General features: G+C 56.9%; 1 protein-coding gene, 2 long non-coding RNA genes and 1 other non-coding gene across 4 annotated transcripts; 2 read left to right on the top strand and 2 right to left on the bottom strand.

Moving 5' to 3' along the window:
* Positions 1-8742: 8742 nt before the first annotated feature.
* On the bottom strand, positions 8743-10868 carry LOC132228993 (uncharacterized). The gene is made up of 2 exons (XR_009451578.1): positions 10127-10868; positions 8743-8913 (listed from the first exon to the last, which is right to left on the bottom strand). It is a non-coding gene; the product is annotated as an uncharacterized LOC132228993 (long non-coding RNA).
* LOC132224631 (small Cajal body-specific RNA 13) lies at positions 9659-9931 on the bottom strand. Its single transcript, XR_009450705.1, has one exon. It is a non-coding gene; the product is annotated as a small Cajal body-specific RNA 13 (non-coding RNA).
* A 110-nt stretch (positions 10869-10978) lies between the features above and the next one.
* On the top strand, positions 10979-17028 carry GLRX5 (glutaredoxin 5). Its single transcript, XM_059685873.1, has 2 exons — positions 10979-11330; positions 16439-17028. Exons 1-2 carry the CDS (start codon positions 11036-11038, stop codon positions 16615-16617), a joined length of 474 nt encoding a protein of 157 aa, XP_059541856.1. The 5' UTR covers positions 10979-11035; the 3' UTR covers positions 16618-17028.
* A 780-nt stretch (positions 17029-17808) lies between these two features.
* On the top strand, positions 17809-19273 carry LOC132214357 (uncharacterized). The gene is made up of 3 exons (XR_009448270.1): positions 17809-18179; positions 18492-18625; positions 18657-19273. It is a non-coding gene; the product is annotated as an uncharacterized LOC132214357 (long non-coding RNA).
* The last annotated feature ends 327 nt before the right edge of the window (positions 19274-19600 follow it).

The following is a 19600-nucleotide window of genomic DNA, read 5'->3' as shown; positions in this document are numbered from 1 at the left end:
CACAGCTGTCACCTGACTGACCCAGGCACTTGGCCTCGGCCCCCACCCTGGCCCGTGCATCCTGGGTGGCAGGCAGCACGTGGAGGGCCACTTTCTGGTCACGATGGATCCAGCCCGCTTCTGAGGCTCGGTTTTACACAGAGCTACACGGAACCCCCGGTGGTGGGCCCTGGCTTCATGCATGTGATGAGTTCTTTATGGTCAAGGTTATGGTGAGAAATTAAAGCACTTGCAAAGAACGGCACCAGCTTTAGTGACAGGCGAGACATCTGGGGTGTGTCCGTGTGCGCATGCTTGTGTGCATGTGTGTGTGCATGCTTGTGTGCATGTGTGTGTGGTGTGTGCATGTGTATGTGCGTGGTGTGGTGTGTGTATGTGTGCATGTGTATGTGTGTGGTGTGTGTGTGTATGTGTGTGGTGTGGTGTGTGTATGTGTGCATGTGTATGTGTGTGTGGTGTGGTGTGTGTATGTGTGTGTCCATGTGTGTGTGTGGTGTGGTGTGTGTGCGTGTGTGTGTGGTGTGGTGTGTGTATGTGTGCATGTGTATGTGTGTGGTGTGTGTGTGTATGTGTGTGTGGTGTGGTGTGTGTATGTGTGCATGTGTGTGTGTGTGTGTGGTGTGTGTATGTGTGTGTCCATGTGTGTGTGTGGTGTGGTGTGTGTGCGTGTGTGTGTGGTGTGGTGTGTGTATGTGTGCATGTGTATGTGTGTGGTGTGTGTGTGTATGTGTGTGTGGTGTGGTGTGTGTATGTGTGCATGTGTGTGTGTGTGGTGTGGTGTGTGTGTGTGCGTGTGTGTGTGGTGTGGTGTGGTGTGTGTGTGCATGCATGTGCAGCAGGGCGGCGCCCTCGGCGAGGCTGGGGACCCGCGGCGGCGGCAGCACAGCAGCAGAGCTGCAGAGCTGAAGCCCGAGGCTGGCTGAGCCTCACAGATAACAGATGCGGTTTCTGTTCTCCGAACTGTGCTGTGCGTGCCAGCGACGTCACACCCACGCTCGGCTACTTCCTCGGTTACTAAACCCGTGAGCTGGGCCGGCTCTCCGCACGGCCATGGCTGCGGCTCGCCCTCCCAGCTGCCTCATATGGGCGGAAGCAGCAGCGTTTTAGGAATGCGGCTGATCTGTGTTGATGCCTAAATGCAGCCGTGACAACGTCAGAGCTGCCAACCCGGCTGGGGTGGCAGGGAGAAGCTCCTGGTCTCTCTGGGCGGTGTGCCCCGCTGGTGGAGCTGGGGGGCCATGGCCCCGCCCCGTGGCTCCAGGTCTGGGTGGGGCGCTTCCTGCCCTGCCCCCCGGGGAGCTGTCCTGAGCATCAGGGGATGAGAGCGCCACCGGCTGGCCACTGCGTGCAGATGTGCGCGGCCAGGGAAAGGAAACCTCAGTCTCCAGTTCACAGGGAACTGCAGGCGGAGGCCTCAGCAGGCTGCGGGCTGCAGGAAGGCTTCCCCAAGGGGAGAGACCTGGTCTTGTGCCCCGGAGGCCTGGCCTGAAACCCGCAGGCGTGTTGGGCCGGCTCTCAGTGGACCCCGTCCGCCCTGTGATAGCATTAGAGCAGTGATGGCGAACCTGTGACACGCGTGTCAGAGGTGACACGCGAACTCATTTTTTTGGTTGATTTTTCTTTGTTAAATAGCATTTAAATACATTAAATAAATATCAAAAATATAAATCTTTGTTTTACTATGGTTGCAAAGATCAAAAAAATTCTATATGTGACACGGCACCAGAGTTAAGTTAGGGTTTTCCAAAATACTGGCACGCCGAGCTCAAAAGGTTCGCCATCACTGCATTAGCGGGTGACAGGCAGTGTGCCCGGGAAGCCGGGGGAGGCGCGGAGCCCCTGGCAGGCTGGGGCAGCGGAACCCAGGCGGGCTCTGCTCTTTGGGGAAGCCCCTCCTTGGGGTGCAGCTGCCCCTGCTATTGGAGCGGCAGGGCTTGCGTCCAGGGGGGCCCTGCGCCGCGGGCGCTGCCGGTCTGGGTGACAAGTCCTGGCCGCAGACGCTGAGGGAGCAGAGGCAGCTCCACCGCAGGAGCCTCCCCGACAAGGCCCTAGACTCGCTGCAAACAGTGGGCCAGACACAGGCGGCCGGAACGCTGCCCAGGGTGCCTGCGGCAGGTCCTGGCTGGAGCCGCAGCCCCGGCCGGAGACCTTAAAGAACTTGAATCCCAGGGGCCTTCTCTCATGTCGTGGGGTTGGCGTGCCGAGGAACACGGCAGGTGCCATCAGGGCACCTCCTGGTGAAGAGGCAGCCCCGGGCGGGCAGGCGGAGGCCGCGCACACCGTGCCCTGGTGTCTAAGGTCCTTGCTAGTCGGTGCCCTGGGGTTACCTCTGCTCATCGATCCAGGCTGTTTCCACATCCGAACGGAAATGTTTGCTTGTTTGTCACTGGTGAATCTGAGCAAAAGGACAGGGCCGTCTGCTCAGTGTACAAACTCTAAGGCCCCTGCAGCAAGGGTGCACACACACACACACACACACACACACACGCACACACACACGCACACACGGCAGCCGGAAGACGCTTTACCAATGCACTGGGCCACTCGAGCGGTCCCGGGGCCCTGACTGCACCAGCCCACAGCCACGCACCTGGACCGCCACATCCCGGAGACATGGCCCTGCCCGGCCCCCTGTGGCTTCTCTCCTGGGAGCTCTGGCCACCCCATCCTGCCCCTCAGTCACTGGTCCATCCTCCCCTGACTGCACACATTCCCAGGGCTCTTGTTTTCTTCTTTTTCTTGCTCTTCTTGCCCAAACCCCTTTGATCACTAGGGTCAGGCCTATAGATGCAATTATCTGAATACTTCGCCCCACCCCCCCACCCCCGCTCTGGTTCAGAGATAACGTGGTGACTCAGGTGCCTCCAATTCCTTGGAACTCAGAATGCCCCAGAGTAAACACCACCTCGCCCCTCCCAGCCCCTTCCATCTGCCCTGCCTCTGCAGGACCACAGTGGCTAAGCCAGGAACCCTGGACAAGCCTGAGTCCCTCCCTCTTCTTCCCGGCCCCTCCCCACACCCAGCCAGTTGCCAAATGCTGAGGACCCGACCTCGAGGTCCGGAACACCTGTGCCACGCCAGCCAGGCCAGCAACGGCTGGACCTCAGCCTCCTGACAGGCCTCCCTGTGGGTCTCGCAGCCTCTGGTTCATCCTCAAGAACCGGCAGCGTGCACTCCTGCGACCTCCCCTCATCCCACAGGCGCCTTCCCAAGGCCTCAGCACTGGCCATGTGCCTGCCGCACCCACGCAGGGCCTCTGCCCTGGCTGCTTCCTCCGGCCCCAAAGCCCTTCCCTTTAAACCTCCAGTTAAAGGGCACCCCCCACCGGGCTGTCCCTGTTACCCTCCCCCAAGTGCTGACTGCTGAACTCCGAGCCCCACCCCGCCCTCTCCAGTGCTAGGGACATTCTTGCATCTGTCCCTGTCCCTGTCATGGCGGAGGCTCTTGGAAGGGGGGTCTCACCCACTCCGCATCGAGCTGGTGGGCGCGCCGTGGGTCAGTGTCGTCCCCTCCCACGGCCAAGGCAGAGGCAGTCCCTGCAGCTTGGGGTTTCTGAGATACTGTCCTGCCTGGTCACCATGTGATGTGCCCTCCGTTCAAGAATGACGTACTGAGCCCTGGCCGGGTGGTTGGAGCGTCGACCATACACCAGAAGGTTGTGGGTTCGACCCCCAGTCGGGGCGCATACAGGAGGCAACTGATAGATGTTTCTCACATCTATGTTTCTCTCTCTCAAATCAGTAATATATCCTTGGGAGGATAAGAAAAAGAATTATGCACTGAGAGCATCCTAAGTGCCGGGTATAGCGCTCAGGGCCACACGCAAAAAAGAATTCAGTTGCACTAGAAGCTGGGGGAGGGGGGCATAAAAGTGAAACGATGATACATACAGCCCCCCCAAAGGGCTCGGTCCCCAACAGCTGTGAACAGGACTGGCTATGGCCTTTAACTCCCCAGCTGTGCGCATCGGGACAGCGCGGCTCTATGGGTGGCGTCTCCGGGCCTAATGTCAGCCGAGCTCTCTCAAGCCCAACACGTGGCTCACGCCACCTAGAAAGACCCAGCTTCACGCAGCGTCACTCAGTCCCGCCCACGGGATTATCGCTAGGGGCTTACCAGGGGCTCACAGGAAGTCCGTCACAGAAGCAGAGTAGAGCTGTCGTGAGGACAGGAGAAGGCATCCCTCTGGCTTATTTCACTTCGCCCCTTGAGGCCACGCGTGCGCATACCTGTGGTCGCAGCCTGACTTCCCCTCCGGAGCCCGTGGAACGCAAAGGCCTCCTTGGTGACTCGACATCACTCCCCGAGGCTCCAAGGCCCGAGGGATAGTGTCTGTGAGAGCTGGTGGCCCTGCTTCAACAAATGCTCCCAGAATGCCGCTTTTCAACAAAAAAACCCAGAATGTTGGCTTCTTCATTTTTAAATATCTCTTATTAGCCTGTTAGTCACTGCTTTTCCTGCTCTTACGTTAAACTTTTACAGCTTCTAATCTGTTGTGGCTGTGACATTAGAAAACGAAGCATTAGCCATTCCCCAAAGTAAAATCAGCCCTGACCCCAGGTTCGATTCCGGTCAAGGGCATGTACCTTGGATGTGGGCACATCCCCAGTAGGGGGTGTGCAGGAGGCAGCTGATCGATGTTTCTAACTCTCTATCCCTCTCCCTTCCTCTCTGTAAAAAAAAATCAATAAAAAAGTAAAAAAATAATAATTTAAAAAAAAAGTAAGATCAGGCCCTGGATGAGAACTGAGTCTCACTCTCTGCTCCCCCAGTCTTGACAGGGACAGAATCTGTGGGCTCTCACGAGCAAACCGCCCCCCCACCCCCACCCCCGCCCCTCCCCCGCCTTCCCCAAGGGAAGCAGGCCAGCGCCCCCTACCTGCCGTGCAGGGTAAGGCAGGCTCATGATGAAATGCTCCAAGTTTCTCAAGACAACCCTTTGAGCTAGGCATAAGCAAAGCCCTTCAAGTAAGAGGATGCCGGCCTGTCCCCGGCGGCCAGCGGTGCGTGGGGCTGGGCCGCAGCCGCGCGGTATGAAGAGGCACCAGTGGGACTATCTCGCCAACTGACTGACACCCACTCAGCTGCGCGGACAGGGCGGCCTAGACGGGAAGATGCCCTGTCCCCATGCGTCCCGGGGGCGGCCTGCCCGGTGGCGCCGTCTCGTCAAGGCTTTTAACGCCAAATCCCTTGGTCACCAGTTTAGCAGGTGAGGTCTATGCAAGGCGACCCCTTTGCCTTTTTTTTTTTAAACAGAGTATATGGTTTATCAGTCTTCTTTAAAACTCGGAACTCAGGCTCACTGAAATTTGGTAACCGCTAACTATATCTCAAGAGGCACACTTTCAAAAAATTTAAAGTTAGAATTAACAAATGGAATTTTCCAGGCCATAAAAGCAGAAAAATATTTAAAATCCTCCATTTTTTTTCCTGTAAAAGAAAATGAACAGCGTAGGTCTCCTCCAATTTCCAGCCTCCCCTCCCCCCCTCCCCCACACCTGGTGAGACGGGCGGGGTCCGTCCTGGGGGATGGGCTGTGGCAGAGGCTGGTGCCAGATTCCCAGGAGGCAAGGTGTCACTGGAAGCCATTAAATTACTAAGGCTCAAAGGTGGAAGCCCCACGGGGAATTCTGACTCATCATCAAGAGTATTTAAGGCCTTGGCAATACATCTTAGCACTCATTCAAAGAAAAATAATGAAGTTGCCTCACTGTTGGCCTGGCTGCAAACCCAGAGATTATCAGAAGGAGCCATAAACTTCTGCTAACAGATAAGTCTCCCCAGCGGCCTGCCAGCAGCGCTGCCTCCCGTCCTCTCCTGCGGCCTCGCGCTTTCTCAGAAGCTGCTGGGCTGTAGGAACGGCTCGTTACGGAAGCTCTCTGCTGCCAGAAACAGGGACACATCCTGCCAGGCACCCCAGTCGCCGCCACGCAGCCCGGTCGGAAACGCGAGCCCTCCTCCCCTCACCTCCCGCCCGGCCCGGGCACGTTCGTGACCACCCTGGACTCCCAGTGCGCCTTGCAGAGGTGACTTGGGCTGTTTTCCTCAGAATAAAATAAGGTCCCCACAGACAGCCCAGCCGAGGCCTGGCGCTGGGCCTCCGTGCAAAACAGACGCGAGGGGACGAGGGAAAGGGAAGCGCGCAGACGCGGAACCTGCGGTGTTCCTCGTTCTCACTGGGCTTCAGGTTGAAAGTGTCCTCTTAGCTCCGAGGCGTAACAGCCCCCGCGCGCCCCATGCACCCCCGGCAGCGCCGGTGCAGGCAGCTCGGGGTTTCATTCCCGTGGGACCTGCCGCGAGGGGAGCACTGAGCGGTACGACTTCAAGGAGCGTGACGGAGCAACGCAGCTCCCGGAGGAACCAGAGCGCTCGAGTCTGTCACAAAGATGCCCTCCTCCAACACCGCCACGCGAACCGAATTTGGGGACCAAAACACCGGGAACCTTTATGCCAGGGTTAGGGGTGAGGTCCGAATGGTGCAGGCGCACAAGGCCTGTCTCAAGAGCAACCCGGCTGCTGCCCGTGCACGACTATGGTTTTGGGGGTGAATATTTAGGAGCGGAGTGCAAATCGATAGGCTCCTTAAACTCGGCAGCCCTTAGGGAAAGAGGCCTCAAAGTAACTGTTGGCAGAAATCACACATTTTTCACAAACCAAGGAAGACAGAGGGTGGAAAATTCCACGGAGAATCAAGAACTCCTGAGCATTCAGGGACGCGAACCCGGGCTCACGTCACATGTCTACATGTCACCTCCCCCGCTGGACCCGGTTCCGCTGTGGGCTCGGGGCTTTTCCTAAGTGCTTCTCCGGAGAATCCATTTCCACCGCATCTCCCCCTCTGGTCGTAGGCTGAGCAACCCCACTGACAGCACACGGCTTCCCTTCCCTTACCGAGGGAGCGGGGACCAGCCTTCCTGCTGGTCTCTCAGCAGGGCCCACTGACGGAGGCCACTCCCAGGGCCAGAGGAGTTTTTACAAAAACAGCTGCCTGTGGCAGCAGAGGGAGTGAACCCAGCAGGCATTTCTATCTTTGCCTTAGGGATTAGCAGATTCCCGGGGCGGGCGGCCATGCTCTCCAGGGCAGGTGGGGGGTCAGCGCATCCAGAGCTGCAGTGAGGCTCTGAAGTTCCTCACAACAGCGAGGTGCCCCAGAGCTTCAGGTTCCCGCTGCAACGCTGGGTCCCAAATGCCAGCTCAGCTCGGGAATGTGTGCGGCTCTCCCCCTTGTGCAGCCCATGCAGCTACCTTTGTCCTAAAATGACGCTTTACAGAACGCTGTGCCAGTTCGGACGCAGCCGCTTATCGCACGTCCTGTGCGCAGACACGCTGTGTGTGGAGGAAGCATGGCCAGCGCCGACGCCAGGGCGCAGAGCACACGCGCCCAGAGGCCACAGAAAGCGTCATCGCAGGCTGTGACCGCGTCCTCCCGTGCGGCTGGTATCTGGGAAGACACCATCACAAACTGGCAAGGCTTGTAACTATGGCTCCATGTGAATTTGCTTTTGGAGAAGTGGGTGGAAAGGAGAAATTTTACCAAATATAGTACAGCCTTATCTATAAATAAGTGCAGGAAAGAAAAACATGTTTGGGATGCCTGAGTCAGCACATTTGCATGCCTTGATTACTTTGTTTGGGGTCTAATCATATCCTGTGACCACGCCAGGGTTCTCCGGAGCTTCTGTGTGCTTCCCCCTCTCCCCGGCAATGCCCACGGGGAATGATCAGCACCGGATAAAGATTAGTGACTTACGTGTTCAAAACACCCACATGTTGGAGCACAAGTGCGGATTTCTGGCAACTGTTTGAACAGTAGTTTGTATCATGTTTTTGTTATAGAATTCCTAAGGAGAAATCTCAACACTAAAATGCCAAATCATACATGAGTGATGCTTTCAAAGAAATATTTTGAATACTATTTTCTCTGCTTTTAAAAATCAGTGATGTTTGGAGCCAATACTCCAAGAGTGGTTTTAACTCAAAGATAGAAATGACTTTGTTCAACATTTTATATTTTCGCTTCCTTTGTTCCATGTGGGGAGCCGGCATGGCCATGGCATACTCAGCCCCAGGGCGCCTTATGTGCCAGGCCAGCTCAGCCTGGTTCAGTGACCCTGAGTAGGGGGTGTAAGGACTGAGAAAAGACAGACAAGAGAACGGAAGCCGGGTCTCGGTGGGACGCTGCTCCCTGATGAGGAGACAGCGCCAGCGCCCACAAGCCATGTCTTTATTTTATAGCAGATGCCACGAGGCAAAGCAGGGGCGTGATCACGTTGTTTACAGCATTCTCGTGAGTTCCAACCCCACTCAACTACATGCACCTGAACTCTAGCACAAGGCACATGGGGCCACGTGTTCGGACCACAGGTTCAAGCTTACAACCACAGCCGTTGGCTATGATGGTGCTGGGGGGGCCCTGCCCTCCAGCTGGGACTTGCACGTGGCAGTGAGAGGACCCTGTCCTTTCATTAGTCCGAGGCTTGAACCTGGCCAAACACTGTAACCGCGCCCCACAGTGGACAAGACAGTGTGTTGACATCTAAGGTCCATACAGATGGGGCGCGAAACACGAGAAAACCCGTGAGCGGTACGCAATGTTAACACCTGGCAGCGGCAAAGACACCCACCCTTGCGAAGCCAGTATTGCACTCCAGGTAAGGGAGAGCAGTACACAAAGGCCGGAGTGCATGGTTTAGGGCAGGCAAACAACAATTTACATTTTCAGGAGCAAATCGCCAATATTTATTTTAAAAAACCCTACACATCTTACTCTAATACAAGCATGAGTGAAAGTTAGGTGGTTTGGGAAACTATATTCTCTACTGTTAAATGCACCTCATGCTGGACTTCGGTTCTGCTTCTGCATCGGCCGTGTCCTGTGTATTTCCGTTCCTGGTGCCAGTGCCTCTGATTTACCTGGAATCATCAAAGGAGGGGTGGGGGGATCCTTTAAGAAGCTGATCAACTTTGGGTCCCACATTGGAAACTACCAAACATCAATCCCCATGGGTCACTGAGGGGCACTTCTGAGTAAGGCGGTGTGTGGGAGGCCCCCTGCCAGGGAGGTGCCATGGCTCTCCTTTAAGTCATGTCGACTGAACCCAAGGCCTGGGCACAGCCTTACCTCGGGGCATTTCTGACCAAAAGGTGAGAATGCCTTCAGCTCAACTCTTCAAAGCCCAGGTGCCTGGGAATGGGTTTTTATTATGTAAATCCAGTCAAGCACCAGGAATACCTCCCTTGAGTTTTGGTGAAACCTCCTGCTATTGGGGGGAATTTGGGCTATAAAATAAACACGCTGCTTCGGTGCTGGGTCTCTCCGCCAGAAGAGAACAGAAGTCACCCAGACCCAGCTTCTCCCTCTATTTCTGTGTCTGTCTGTTCATTTCTCTAATCCCCAAAGCGCCTCCTACTTAAAAGAACCGGTTCTCGCTCTTTCTCTGCTCCCCGCCCCCCACCCGTGCTGGATGCGGAGAAGGGAGCCCCCCCCCCCCCCCCCACATAGTCTTGAGTTTATTTTCACTTTATCAGGCTCAAGTTTCACACTGAAGGAAGAGTTGGAAGGTTCCCTCGCTGACAGCACCTGTACTTACTTTCTGAATTCGGGCACCTCCAAAGCATAAACAGGTCACCCCCAGACACAACTTTTTAAAAACCAGTCCTTTGTAGCAGTACTTAGTGTCCAACAGAAACCACTCCATCTGTTAAACAATATCTCGACTGCAAAGCTCCTCTCACTGTTGGTGGATAGATAATGACACGAACAGTCACTATCGCCGTGGCAACAGTGCCCGGGAACTATCGGAGGAACATTGCACATGGCAGGCTGGCTCTCGAGCAGCCATGCCTCAGCTTCCTCCGGGGTTTGCTTTCTCTGCAAGTCTGGTGTGCCCTCGGGTACCGCCAACCCAGCGCGGCTCCAAGACTGCAGACCACGCGGCGACCTGCCCTCCCCGACTCCCACCCGCAGGAGCACAGACTCAAATCGCGGGCCTGGGCGCGAAATCAGCCCCCACCTAATGCCACGGAGGCCGGAGGAGGCGACGGGCCCTCCTTTCTCTACTCCGCACCCCCACGTGGCCGTGCACCTGCCTCTCACGTCCCCGCTCGCTCCGCGCCGCGCACGCACCTGCTCACAAAACGTTAGTCCAACGAGCCAGTTCCCGTCTCCGTTGCCCATTCAACTGGGAGGAAGGTCAGCGAACCCCAAACCCCGGTGGGATCACTCAGACGAGAGCGCTTTACAAACTTCTAAAATAAAAGGGTTTTCTTTTTTTTCTTTAGAGAAATAAACGAGAGCCAGAGGCCGGAGCCAGCGGGCCGGGCCTGGACCTGCCCCCCCACGTGGGCGGCGGGGCCAGGAGAGCCGGGACGTGTGGCCAGGCCCGATGACGCAGCCCCGGGCAGGCCTGTCCGCCAGTGCCCTGGCCGGCTTCCGCCAAGAACAGCCGCATTCGGTCGCGGCCTTAGGGAGGCACCGGAGCCGCTCACCAAGGCTGGGAAAGGTGCACTAGGCCTCCTCCAGCCCAGTTACCGCCCGCCACGGAGGAACCCGCCAGCCGCGTTGCCGTAGCAACTCAACCACTACCTGAACCGGAACCGGAACCTTCCTCTGGAAGTGACCCCTTCCCGGCGTTCCGCGGGGCGGCAGAACCCCGCCCCGAGCCTTTCCCAGTCCTCCGGACCATCCCAGCAGGCCCCTCTACCCTCCCGGGTCGCCTCTCTCTGCCGCGGAGCGTGACCCTGATGGACATCCACTCTCTCCAATCAGCTGGCAAAGCGGCTGCCGAGGGCCAATGAGAAGGCTGTAGGATGCGGCTCAGGCGTAAGGACCACCTTCAACTTGTCGGGGAGGGGCGAGTGACGGGATTGGAAGACTCGAGTAGTTGTGAGCCAGCCTTCTCCAATCACGGAGAGCTGCTCGGCGCCGGCTCAATGAGGGCCCTCGGGGGGCGGGCCGGGCCGCGGCGGGGCGGGGCAAGGCTCCGGGTGGCGAGCGGAGGTCCCCGGCCGTAGAGCGTTCCGGCGGGCGTGCGGGATGAGTGGGTCCCTGGGCCGGGCGGCGGCGGCTCTGCTCCGCTGGGGGCGCGGCGCGGGCGGCGGCGTCCTGCGGGGCCCGGGCGTGCGGGCGGCAGGCTCGGGCGGCGGCGGCGGCGGCTCGGCGGAGCGGCTGGACGCGATGGTGAAGAAGGACAAGGTGGTGGTCTTCCTCAAGGGCACGCCGGAGCAGCCCCAGTGCGGCTTCAGCAACGCGGTGGTGCAGATCCTGCGGCTGCACGGCGTCAGCGACTACGCGGCCTACAACGTGCTGGACGACCCCCAGCTCCGGCAAGGTCAGGGCCGCCGGGCGCGGGGTGGGGGGGGGCAGTCGGGGGTGGGAGCGGGGTTAGGGCGCGGGGTCCGGTTGCCTTAGGGCCTGGGTGGGGCCGGGAGTGACTTGAACGCGGTGAGGATCTGGGCTCGGGCACTGTTGCCAGCTTGGGCGGCGGGGAGAGTCCCCGCGGCTCACGATCCTCACGCGGAGCTGAAATCGGCGTTTCGGGGCGAGTTCTCAGGCTGCGCCCCAGGAGAGTGGTCAGCGGCCGGACCCCGGCTCTGCAGGCGGGGGCGGTGGGAGGGGGTGGGGGAGGGAGAGAGTAAGCGCCTGGGAGCTGGGCACTGTGTGTGGGGGGGCGGGGGGGGGGCCCTTGGAGGACGCCGGCCTGTCGGGTGGGTGGAGAAGGAGCTGTGCGGTGGGCGGTGGGGTCCGCCCGAGGCTGGGCTCTCGGGCTTCCAGGCTCAGGTATCAGGGACCGTCCTGTGTTGGTGCCTCCGCGTTTGGGCTGGTGTGAGCGGGGCCTGGTGTGGGAGAACGGGCCTCCCGTCGGGGCCGGGAGGGTGTGGGGGCCAGGGCTTGGGAGGCAACAGTAACAACCAGTGACCCCGCGCGCTCCAGAAGTCCGATAAGGAGGCGTGTGTGTGTGTGTGTGTGTGTCCTCCGCGGGAGATGAGAGTGTAAGATAGTTTCCTCACTTTGGGGCAATGACTGTCGGCACCCAGTCGAGTTGAGGGTGCACACAGCTGCGGGCCAGCCCTCCACTCCCGAGTCTGTAGCCTCTAGTCCTCTGAAAAGGGCCCGAGAGGAAATACATTCGTCTTCATGGACTGTGCGGTCTCTGTGGCAGCCATGCAGCTCGCTGTTGCAGCATGAAAGCAGTCAGGAGAATGCATACATGAACAAGCATGGCCAAGCTCCAATAAAACTTTATTTACAAGAACAGGAAGTGGACCAGGTTTGGCCCAAAGGTGTAGAGCAGAGGCGACCGTTCCAGCCTGCCCTTTAAAGCTGCGAAATCATTGTCCCTGGCCGGAGGGAGCTTAATCCATCTCGCCATCATGTGTTACTCCGTCTTCATACTAAGTCTGAGGCGTAGAGTTATTCCCATGTTACAGGTCAGGAAACGGGCTAAGAGAGCAGCAGGTTTAGCTGAGGCCGCGGGTCCCCGCTGGCAGGCTGTTCCCTCTGCCCCATGCTTCGCTTCCCCTCCATCCAGGGTCTCCGCTCCCCCTGGCGTCCTTCCCGAGGTCAGGGAAGCTGGAGAAATAGTGACCGGACTTGTCCAAGTCCCAGAGCCAAGGAGGTGGCAGCGTGGGAATTACCTGCATCGGACTCGAAGCTCCTGTTGTGAAACCTACAGGAAACGAGGGCTGGTGATGGTCCCTTAGCGCTCACCGCCAAACCAGGAGCGAAGGCCCTGAAATGTGATGGATTTGAAAAGTCCCTTTGGAAAGCTCTGGAAGGGAGTCACCCAGTGCATGTCCTCCCCCCCCCCCCCCTTGGTGCTTGGAGTGTTAATTTTGGGGGGAGCAGTCGGTGTATATGAGACAGCCTCCTAACGCCCGATTCCTAATGTTACGGTTATGTCGACACTTTCTGTCCCACATCGAATCACTGTCGACTGTTTATAAAATGTGATTGTCATTACAATCCATTCTTGGGTGTAATTGTTGAGTTTTCAAGAGTTTAGCTTTGATTCTGAGTATTCCAAGTGGTGTTTGTAAGCACTATCGCTGTAAATTGCAGTTTTTGAAAGTTGAGGTGTGAGAGAACGTAGCCACCTTTAAACAGTTCACTGCGCCCGATGGGACTGTAACTCTCAGTTGGTGGGCAGTGGCCTTTATCATTGGACGTCTCACTTCACTCTGCAGCAGCCGCGGCCGCAAGAACTGTTAAAACACGCAGCCCTGACTGTGTAGTCAGGGGCACTGACCTCTGCTCCCTTAGATGTCAGATAAAAAATGACAACAACCTGAAACCTACATTTCATGTTGACCAGTGTCATCCTAATAAATTTAATTTTTTAAAAAGTTAATAAAAAAATGACAATAGCCAATACAATAGCCATTCGGTGTGAATGAATCAAGTTTATACCTTTTTTTTGTTAGATGGGCAAAAAATGTAAAATACCTTTTGGTGTGCCGCAGAATTGTAGTCATTAGTTTACGTGTGCATGAGATGAAAAAGGTTGGAAATTGCTGCTCTATAGGAATCGGGTAGTCCTTAAATATTTAAACTTGTAATCAGATTTTTTATGTTTTTTAAGAAAGATGCCAAAGCTTTCAGCTGCCCATCACACTCGTTAATCTAAACACTAAAGCAGCAGGAAAGGTGGGTGATGATGAACTGTCAGCCAGTGGGCACCGTGGCTGCTCCCACAGGGTTTGCAAGGAGTCGGTTCCCTCGCCCCTGCTCCGTGCCGGGGGCTCAGGGGGTTGGAAAGCCCGCTTGTTTGGTGGTTTGGGCGGTGGGATGGGTCCTGGTGGCGCAGCCTTCTCTTGCCTTACAGTCGGGACCTCTGGTCGGCAACATCACGTCTAATGAACGCGACAGGCCTAGTGCTTCGGTCCTTGTGGTTCTCCAACATGCTCCATGGAAGCAGAACCTGCCTGTTCCTCAGCAGTGTGCCTTCTGGATGGATGAGAGGTGTGGTTTGGGGGACCCGCAGGCGGCCAGTTTATTTTCATTTTTGCTGTGTTTCAAAAACTGTAGGCACTCACCTAAAGAACCAATAGATATGTATTATCATGGAAAGCTCAATATAGTGTATTAATAATTTAAAAAACCCAGATATATCACACGCATACATGGTTCACGTACATAAATGTACAAGACATTTAAGAAGAATTAAAAAGAAGTTCATACTTCCTTTAAACATGTCTTAATTCCCACACCCATCCTGTCATCGTAACAGTAAAAGAAGATTTGTAACTGGCATCGCTGTAAAATAAGGACCTTCTGGTCTTCATGGAGTTTGCCCTTTATCAGTCACCCCATACCTCTCAGCTGATTCATATTTTTGACACCCAGAGTGACTTAGAAGTATGTTTTGCAGTTGCTAAGAGAATAGATCTTAGACGTTCTCATCACATACATACACAAAACATTGTAACTGTGTGTGGTGATAGATGTTAGACTTACTGTGTGACCAGTGTCCGCGAACATCATGTTGTGCATCTGGAACTATGACAACATCACAGGTCAGCTGTGCCCCAGCAAGAAGAGTTCAGGGAAAAGAGTGTGCTTGGCGGGGCTGTGGCGGGGCTGTGGCGGGGCAGGCATTTCTTCAGCGCGTCTGGGAGAGAAAGATAAGCCTCGGCCGCCTGGGCCCCCGCTGGCTGTGCTGCCATTTAGGGCGAGTTGCTGTTTTTTAGACGGCAGTGATAGAACTCAAATTGGTCGTTTTATTTGGAAAGTAAATGTTTGATAATAAATGATAGGGCATCAAGAACCAGTTCTTGTGTTTTTATTTTGTTTGCAAAATCTGTTGACCTTTCTGCTTTGTTTACTTTGTGCTCATTTTGGCCATTTAAAAATAACTGCCTATCTATGTAAGTATGAAAATATCACGTATACTCTGTAGTGATTTTTAGGTCATGCTTTTGACCATCCTCTGCTTTAACATAACCAACACAGAAGTTTATCGCCTAGATATGTTTTAAAAAGAATATTTCATCTCAATATCTATACTAATAAAAGGGTAATATGCTAATTAGATGGGACATCTTCTGGATGTCCTTCCGGACAAAGCCATGGTGGCCGGGCTGAGGCAGAGGCAGTTAGGGACGATCAGGCCAGCAGGGAGAGCAGTTAGGGGCATCAGGCCAGCAGGGGAGAGCAGTTAGGGGGATCAGGCCAGCAGGGAGAGCAGTTAGGGGCGTCAGTCAGGCAGAGTGGTTATAAGGGGCGATCAGGCAGGCAGAGGGTTTAGGGGCAATCAGGCAGGCAGGCAGGTGAGCCGTTAGGAACCAGCGGTCTTGGATTGCGAGGGGTATGATGTCTGACTGCCGGCAGTTGGACATCCCCCAAGGGGTCCCAGATTGGAGAGGGTGCAGGCTAGGCTGGGGGACCGCCCTCCCAACCCCCGCATGCACGAATTTCATGCACCGGGCCTCTAGTCTATATATAAAGTTTAAGCGACCGAATGCCCAGTTGCGGTGAGGCACACTGACCACCACGGGGCAGACACTCAATGCAGGAGCTGCCCCCTGGTGGTCAGTGTGCTCCCACAGCAGGAGCACTGCTCAGCTGACTGACCAGCAACAGACTCCGGGCTCAGGGCTGGCCAGTGCAGCTGCGGTGGTGCGGGCTACCTACCCAGTGGAGTTGTGGCAAGGCCCTGCCCCACTGTTGCATCCCTTGCGGGATGTCGGACTGCCGGTTTCTGCCCGATCCCCAGGCCGAATAATGGTGAGGATGAACGGGAAAGGAATGGGTTTTTCTGTCTCAGGGTTGAAACAACATTTCCTTCTTACTATGTCATAACCGTCTCCTTGGGCTCAGAACAGGACGGTGGCTGGCTGCGCTGTCTCCTGGCACGTGTGCTGCAGGTCCCTGTCTCACCGGCCAGTGGCCCTCGCCTGGCCCGCCCTCCCTCAGCTCACCCTGGGAGTCTGCGGAGCCGAGCGCCCGCCCCGAGCGCCCCTCTGGCTGCACAGGACAGGGCTCCGCCTGCAGCCATGGGCAAGGGCGTTTCTCTGGGTCAAAGGTTAACAAAGGCAAAAGCAGTGCCTCACGTCTGAGCGGAAGTGGCTGGTGGCATTCACTAACCGGACAGGCCCAGGTGGGGCCGGTCCCTCCTCTTGGGGATGAAGTTGTGGCATTGCTTCTAGGTCGTGAGTCTCTCGTGTGACGTCCACAGCCGATCCGGTTCCCTGGTGATAACCCAGCCTGTGCCATCACAGCTGGAGGGGAGGGGCCCGGCGAGAGGTTCAGCGGCCACCTGAGGCCTCACACTTGGTCCTGGGCAGGGCTGGGTTTAAGCGGCGGCCATTGCTCTCCTCGGCGAGCACTTGTCCCCGAGCTGGGGGGGCGGGGGTGCCGGTCTGCCGGGGGCGGGTAGAAGCGTTCCCTGTGGACAGTTCAGCTCTGCCGTTTCCATGACACACTGTGCTTTCCCCACAGGCATCAAAGACTATTCCAACTGGCCCACCATCCCGCAGGTGTTCCTCAACGGCGAGTTCGTGGGGGGCTGTGACATCCTCCTGCAGATGCACCAGAACGGGGACCTGGTGGAGGAACTGAAAAAGCTGGGCATCCGCTCCGCCCTCCTAGACGAAAAGCAAGACCAGGACTCAAAGTGAGGGCGGCCTCCGCGCAGGGGCCGCCCGGAGCCTCCCGCGTGCGGGTCGCTGCTCAGGCAGCTGCCGGCGCCGACCCTCCCGCCCTCCGGAAGCAGCGGTGGTTTGTGTGTCTGGTGTGTGGGCTGAGGGTGTGAACTTCATTATAACCACTGCACTGTCATCGCTGGGCGTCGAATTTTCCTGTTGCTGTAAGCAGATTTCTTCTCATAGCCATTTGCTGTTTGCCTGACTCAGGAGGAAGATTAGGAGCTTTTGGGTCAGGATTCATGAATCCCCTGCCAGTGTGTCCGTCTGCAAAGATAACATACCCCCCAACTTTTTGTAACGTGTTCTTTAAGAAAAATGATGGGCAAGGGAGAGAACATGATAACCGAGGGGTTGTTTTTCAAAATAAACCGCGAGGGATACAGTATGTGAGTGTTCATTCCGAGTAGCGGTGGTCTGTTTTCAGCCTGTTCCTGCTGCTGTTACCACACAGCCCGGGGCTTACAGACCAGACGTCACTCCCCAGCTCTGCAGGCTGCGCGTCGGGGATCGTGGCTCGGCGGGTCCGGTGTCGGGGGCCTGCTTCTGGCTCCCGGCCCTCCGCCCCCTGTGTCCTCTCTAGGAAGCTCCCGGGTTCTTTATTAGGGCGCTAATCCCACTGTGAGGCTCCCCCGTCATCGCCCAGTCACTGCCCTAAGGCCCCACCTCCTAACACCCACACTTTGGGGGTCAGGCGAAGGCATAGGAATTCCGAAGGGACACATGTTCAATTCAGAGCAGTCGATCAGGGTGTTTAGTTCCTGTGATCTTTTGATTTTAGAAATTAAGTGTGATTTTCACACCCTTCTATTAAATCTTTTAAAAGGGGCTATCATTTCCCAGGGGGAGAACGCTGTGACTGTGGGAAGGCCAGGTGGGGGCTGGGCGGACTGGCCAGAAGCACCTGTGAGGCTGGAGGGGCAGCCCCGCCTGCTCACCAGCCCGGGGCCTGGCAGGTGTCCGCAGTGAAACGGGAGAGCAGGGACGTCCTCCGAAGGCGGGATCTGCTGAGCACTTTATTTATTTCCAAAAAAGACTTCATGGGAGTCAGAGCAGCGGTTCTTCGGTATCTCTAAGGCGCCCAGTGCATCTGCGTCTCTGCACCTGTCCGCGTGCCCCCCCCCCCGCCCCCCTACCCGGTTTGGGCTGGGGCTGTGGGTGGGGCTGGAGGTGCCTTGTAGTGGGTCCCCGGGGAACCCCACCCTGGCTGGCGGGCCTTCCTCCCCAGAGGCAGAGGAGGGGCGTGGTTTAGCCGAGGGCAAACGTGATGGCCAGGCTGTTCATTTCCCCGCGCCCTCCAGGCCTGCGCTGCGGTGGCTGCTGCGTGCCCTTGCATTGCAGGCTCTGAACTTGCCCTTGCGGGGACAGACCTGGCGGCCCTCTGCCCTCTCTGCTCCTGCCGCCATCCCTCCCCCGAGGCTTTGGGGTTCCCAAAGGAAAGGAAAGGAAGTGGCAGCCCCACTCCTCTGGGGACTGTCCTGTCAGAGTGGAGGACGCCCCCCAGTAATCAGCTCAGCGCTTCCGGGGAAGGACAGCAGGTCATTCTCCCGGGACAGCTGTAGGGGGAGCGCTCCCAGGGGCCTCGGGGAGGCGGGGGCTCCCCCGGGAGAGCCGCTGTGTTACAGGTGACGCCAGGGCACCGGGAGGGAGGCTTGGCGCCCAGGATCTCCCCGGCCACTGCCACTCGCGCCCAGCCAAGGTCTCGGCCTTGCCCTTTGCACAGAACACCGTCAGCAAGTCACTGGGTGCCGTCCCCGCGTGGACGCCAGGCCGCGGCCCCCGGGGCTGCAGATCATCCCTTTCCTCCACAGCTGGTGCAGTCGGGCCTTTGCCATCATTTTGCATCTTAGATCTGCCTCTATGCCCCTGGGTCCATCTGAAAAAGGAAACGGCAAGAACTTACCAGCGGGGGCACTAGAGCGTCAGAAACCTCCTTTCACTAAGGACCCGGCGGCTCGGCCAGGGACGGACTGGACTCGAGCCCGTGCGTCGTCGATGGCCCAGTGGCCAGAGAGCTGGAGCTCAAGGACTCGGCTCTGCGGCTGGGCTTCTCTCCGGGAGTCGATGAATGCTGTCCCGTGTGCCCAACAGTCCCCACCACGCAGAGCACTGGCGTGCTGTCCCGCTCAGGCGAGGGGTTTGAATGGCGCGCACGGTGAGAATTCAGGACACGGAGCAGCAGCCCCGGGACCCCGTCACACAGCAGTGTCACACACGGTCTGCTCACACTCAGGGTCTGGGCCCATGGTGACGTATCGGGTCCCTGTCACACCTCCAAGTGCCCTGTTATCAGACCTCTTAGAAGTAGAAGTTGCCCTGGCCAGTTTGGTTCAGTGCATAGAGCGTCGGCCTGCGGACTGAAGGGTCCTGGGTTCGATTCTGGCCAAGGGCAGGTACCAGGGTTGCGGGCTCCAGCCCGGCCCCTGGTCGGATTGGGTGCGGGAAGCAGCCAATCAATGTGTCTCTCTCACCAATGTTTCTCTCTGCTCTCCCCATCCACTCCTTCTAAGAATCAATGAAAAAATATCCTCTGGTGAGAAGTAACAAAAGAAATACAAGTTATTTTGGGAGCTGAAACATTTGTACAATTCCAGATCGTTTGTTTCATAAGCGTTCCTTACGGAAGTTTTATCACGCGGTGATCCAGGGCAGAGGTCTGTAAGCAGCCTCGGGTTCATGTCACTGGCCTGTCGCATTCACCCGCGTGCTGTCGGGGACATCGCTGTCCTGTGGTTTTACAGCTGCATGGCTCGCCCGAGAGCATGCTGGTGATTTAGAAACTGGCTGCTGAGGGAGAAGTGTGTCCTGTGGGTCGGTCCGTTATTGTGACAGGAGCGACCCGGGTGCGGCAGGGTTTGGCCGAAGGGAGTTTAAACCCGAGGGGAACGACGGAAAGTGAATTCAGTGCAAGGTCATGGAAGCAGCTGATTTGATATATTAGAAACTTTCATTTTCCACT

This window comes from Myotis daubentonii, chromosome 1 (assembly GCF_963259705.1).
Source record: "Myotis daubentonii chromosome 1, mMyoDau2.1, whole genome shotgun sequence".
Classification (NCBI taxonomy): domain Eukaryota; kingdom Metazoa; phylum Chordata; class Mammalia; order Chiroptera; family Vespertilionidae; genus Myotis; species Myotis daubentonii.
Note: the sequence above shows the minus strand (reverse complement) of the source record. Positions and strands in the feature narration are given on the sequence as shown.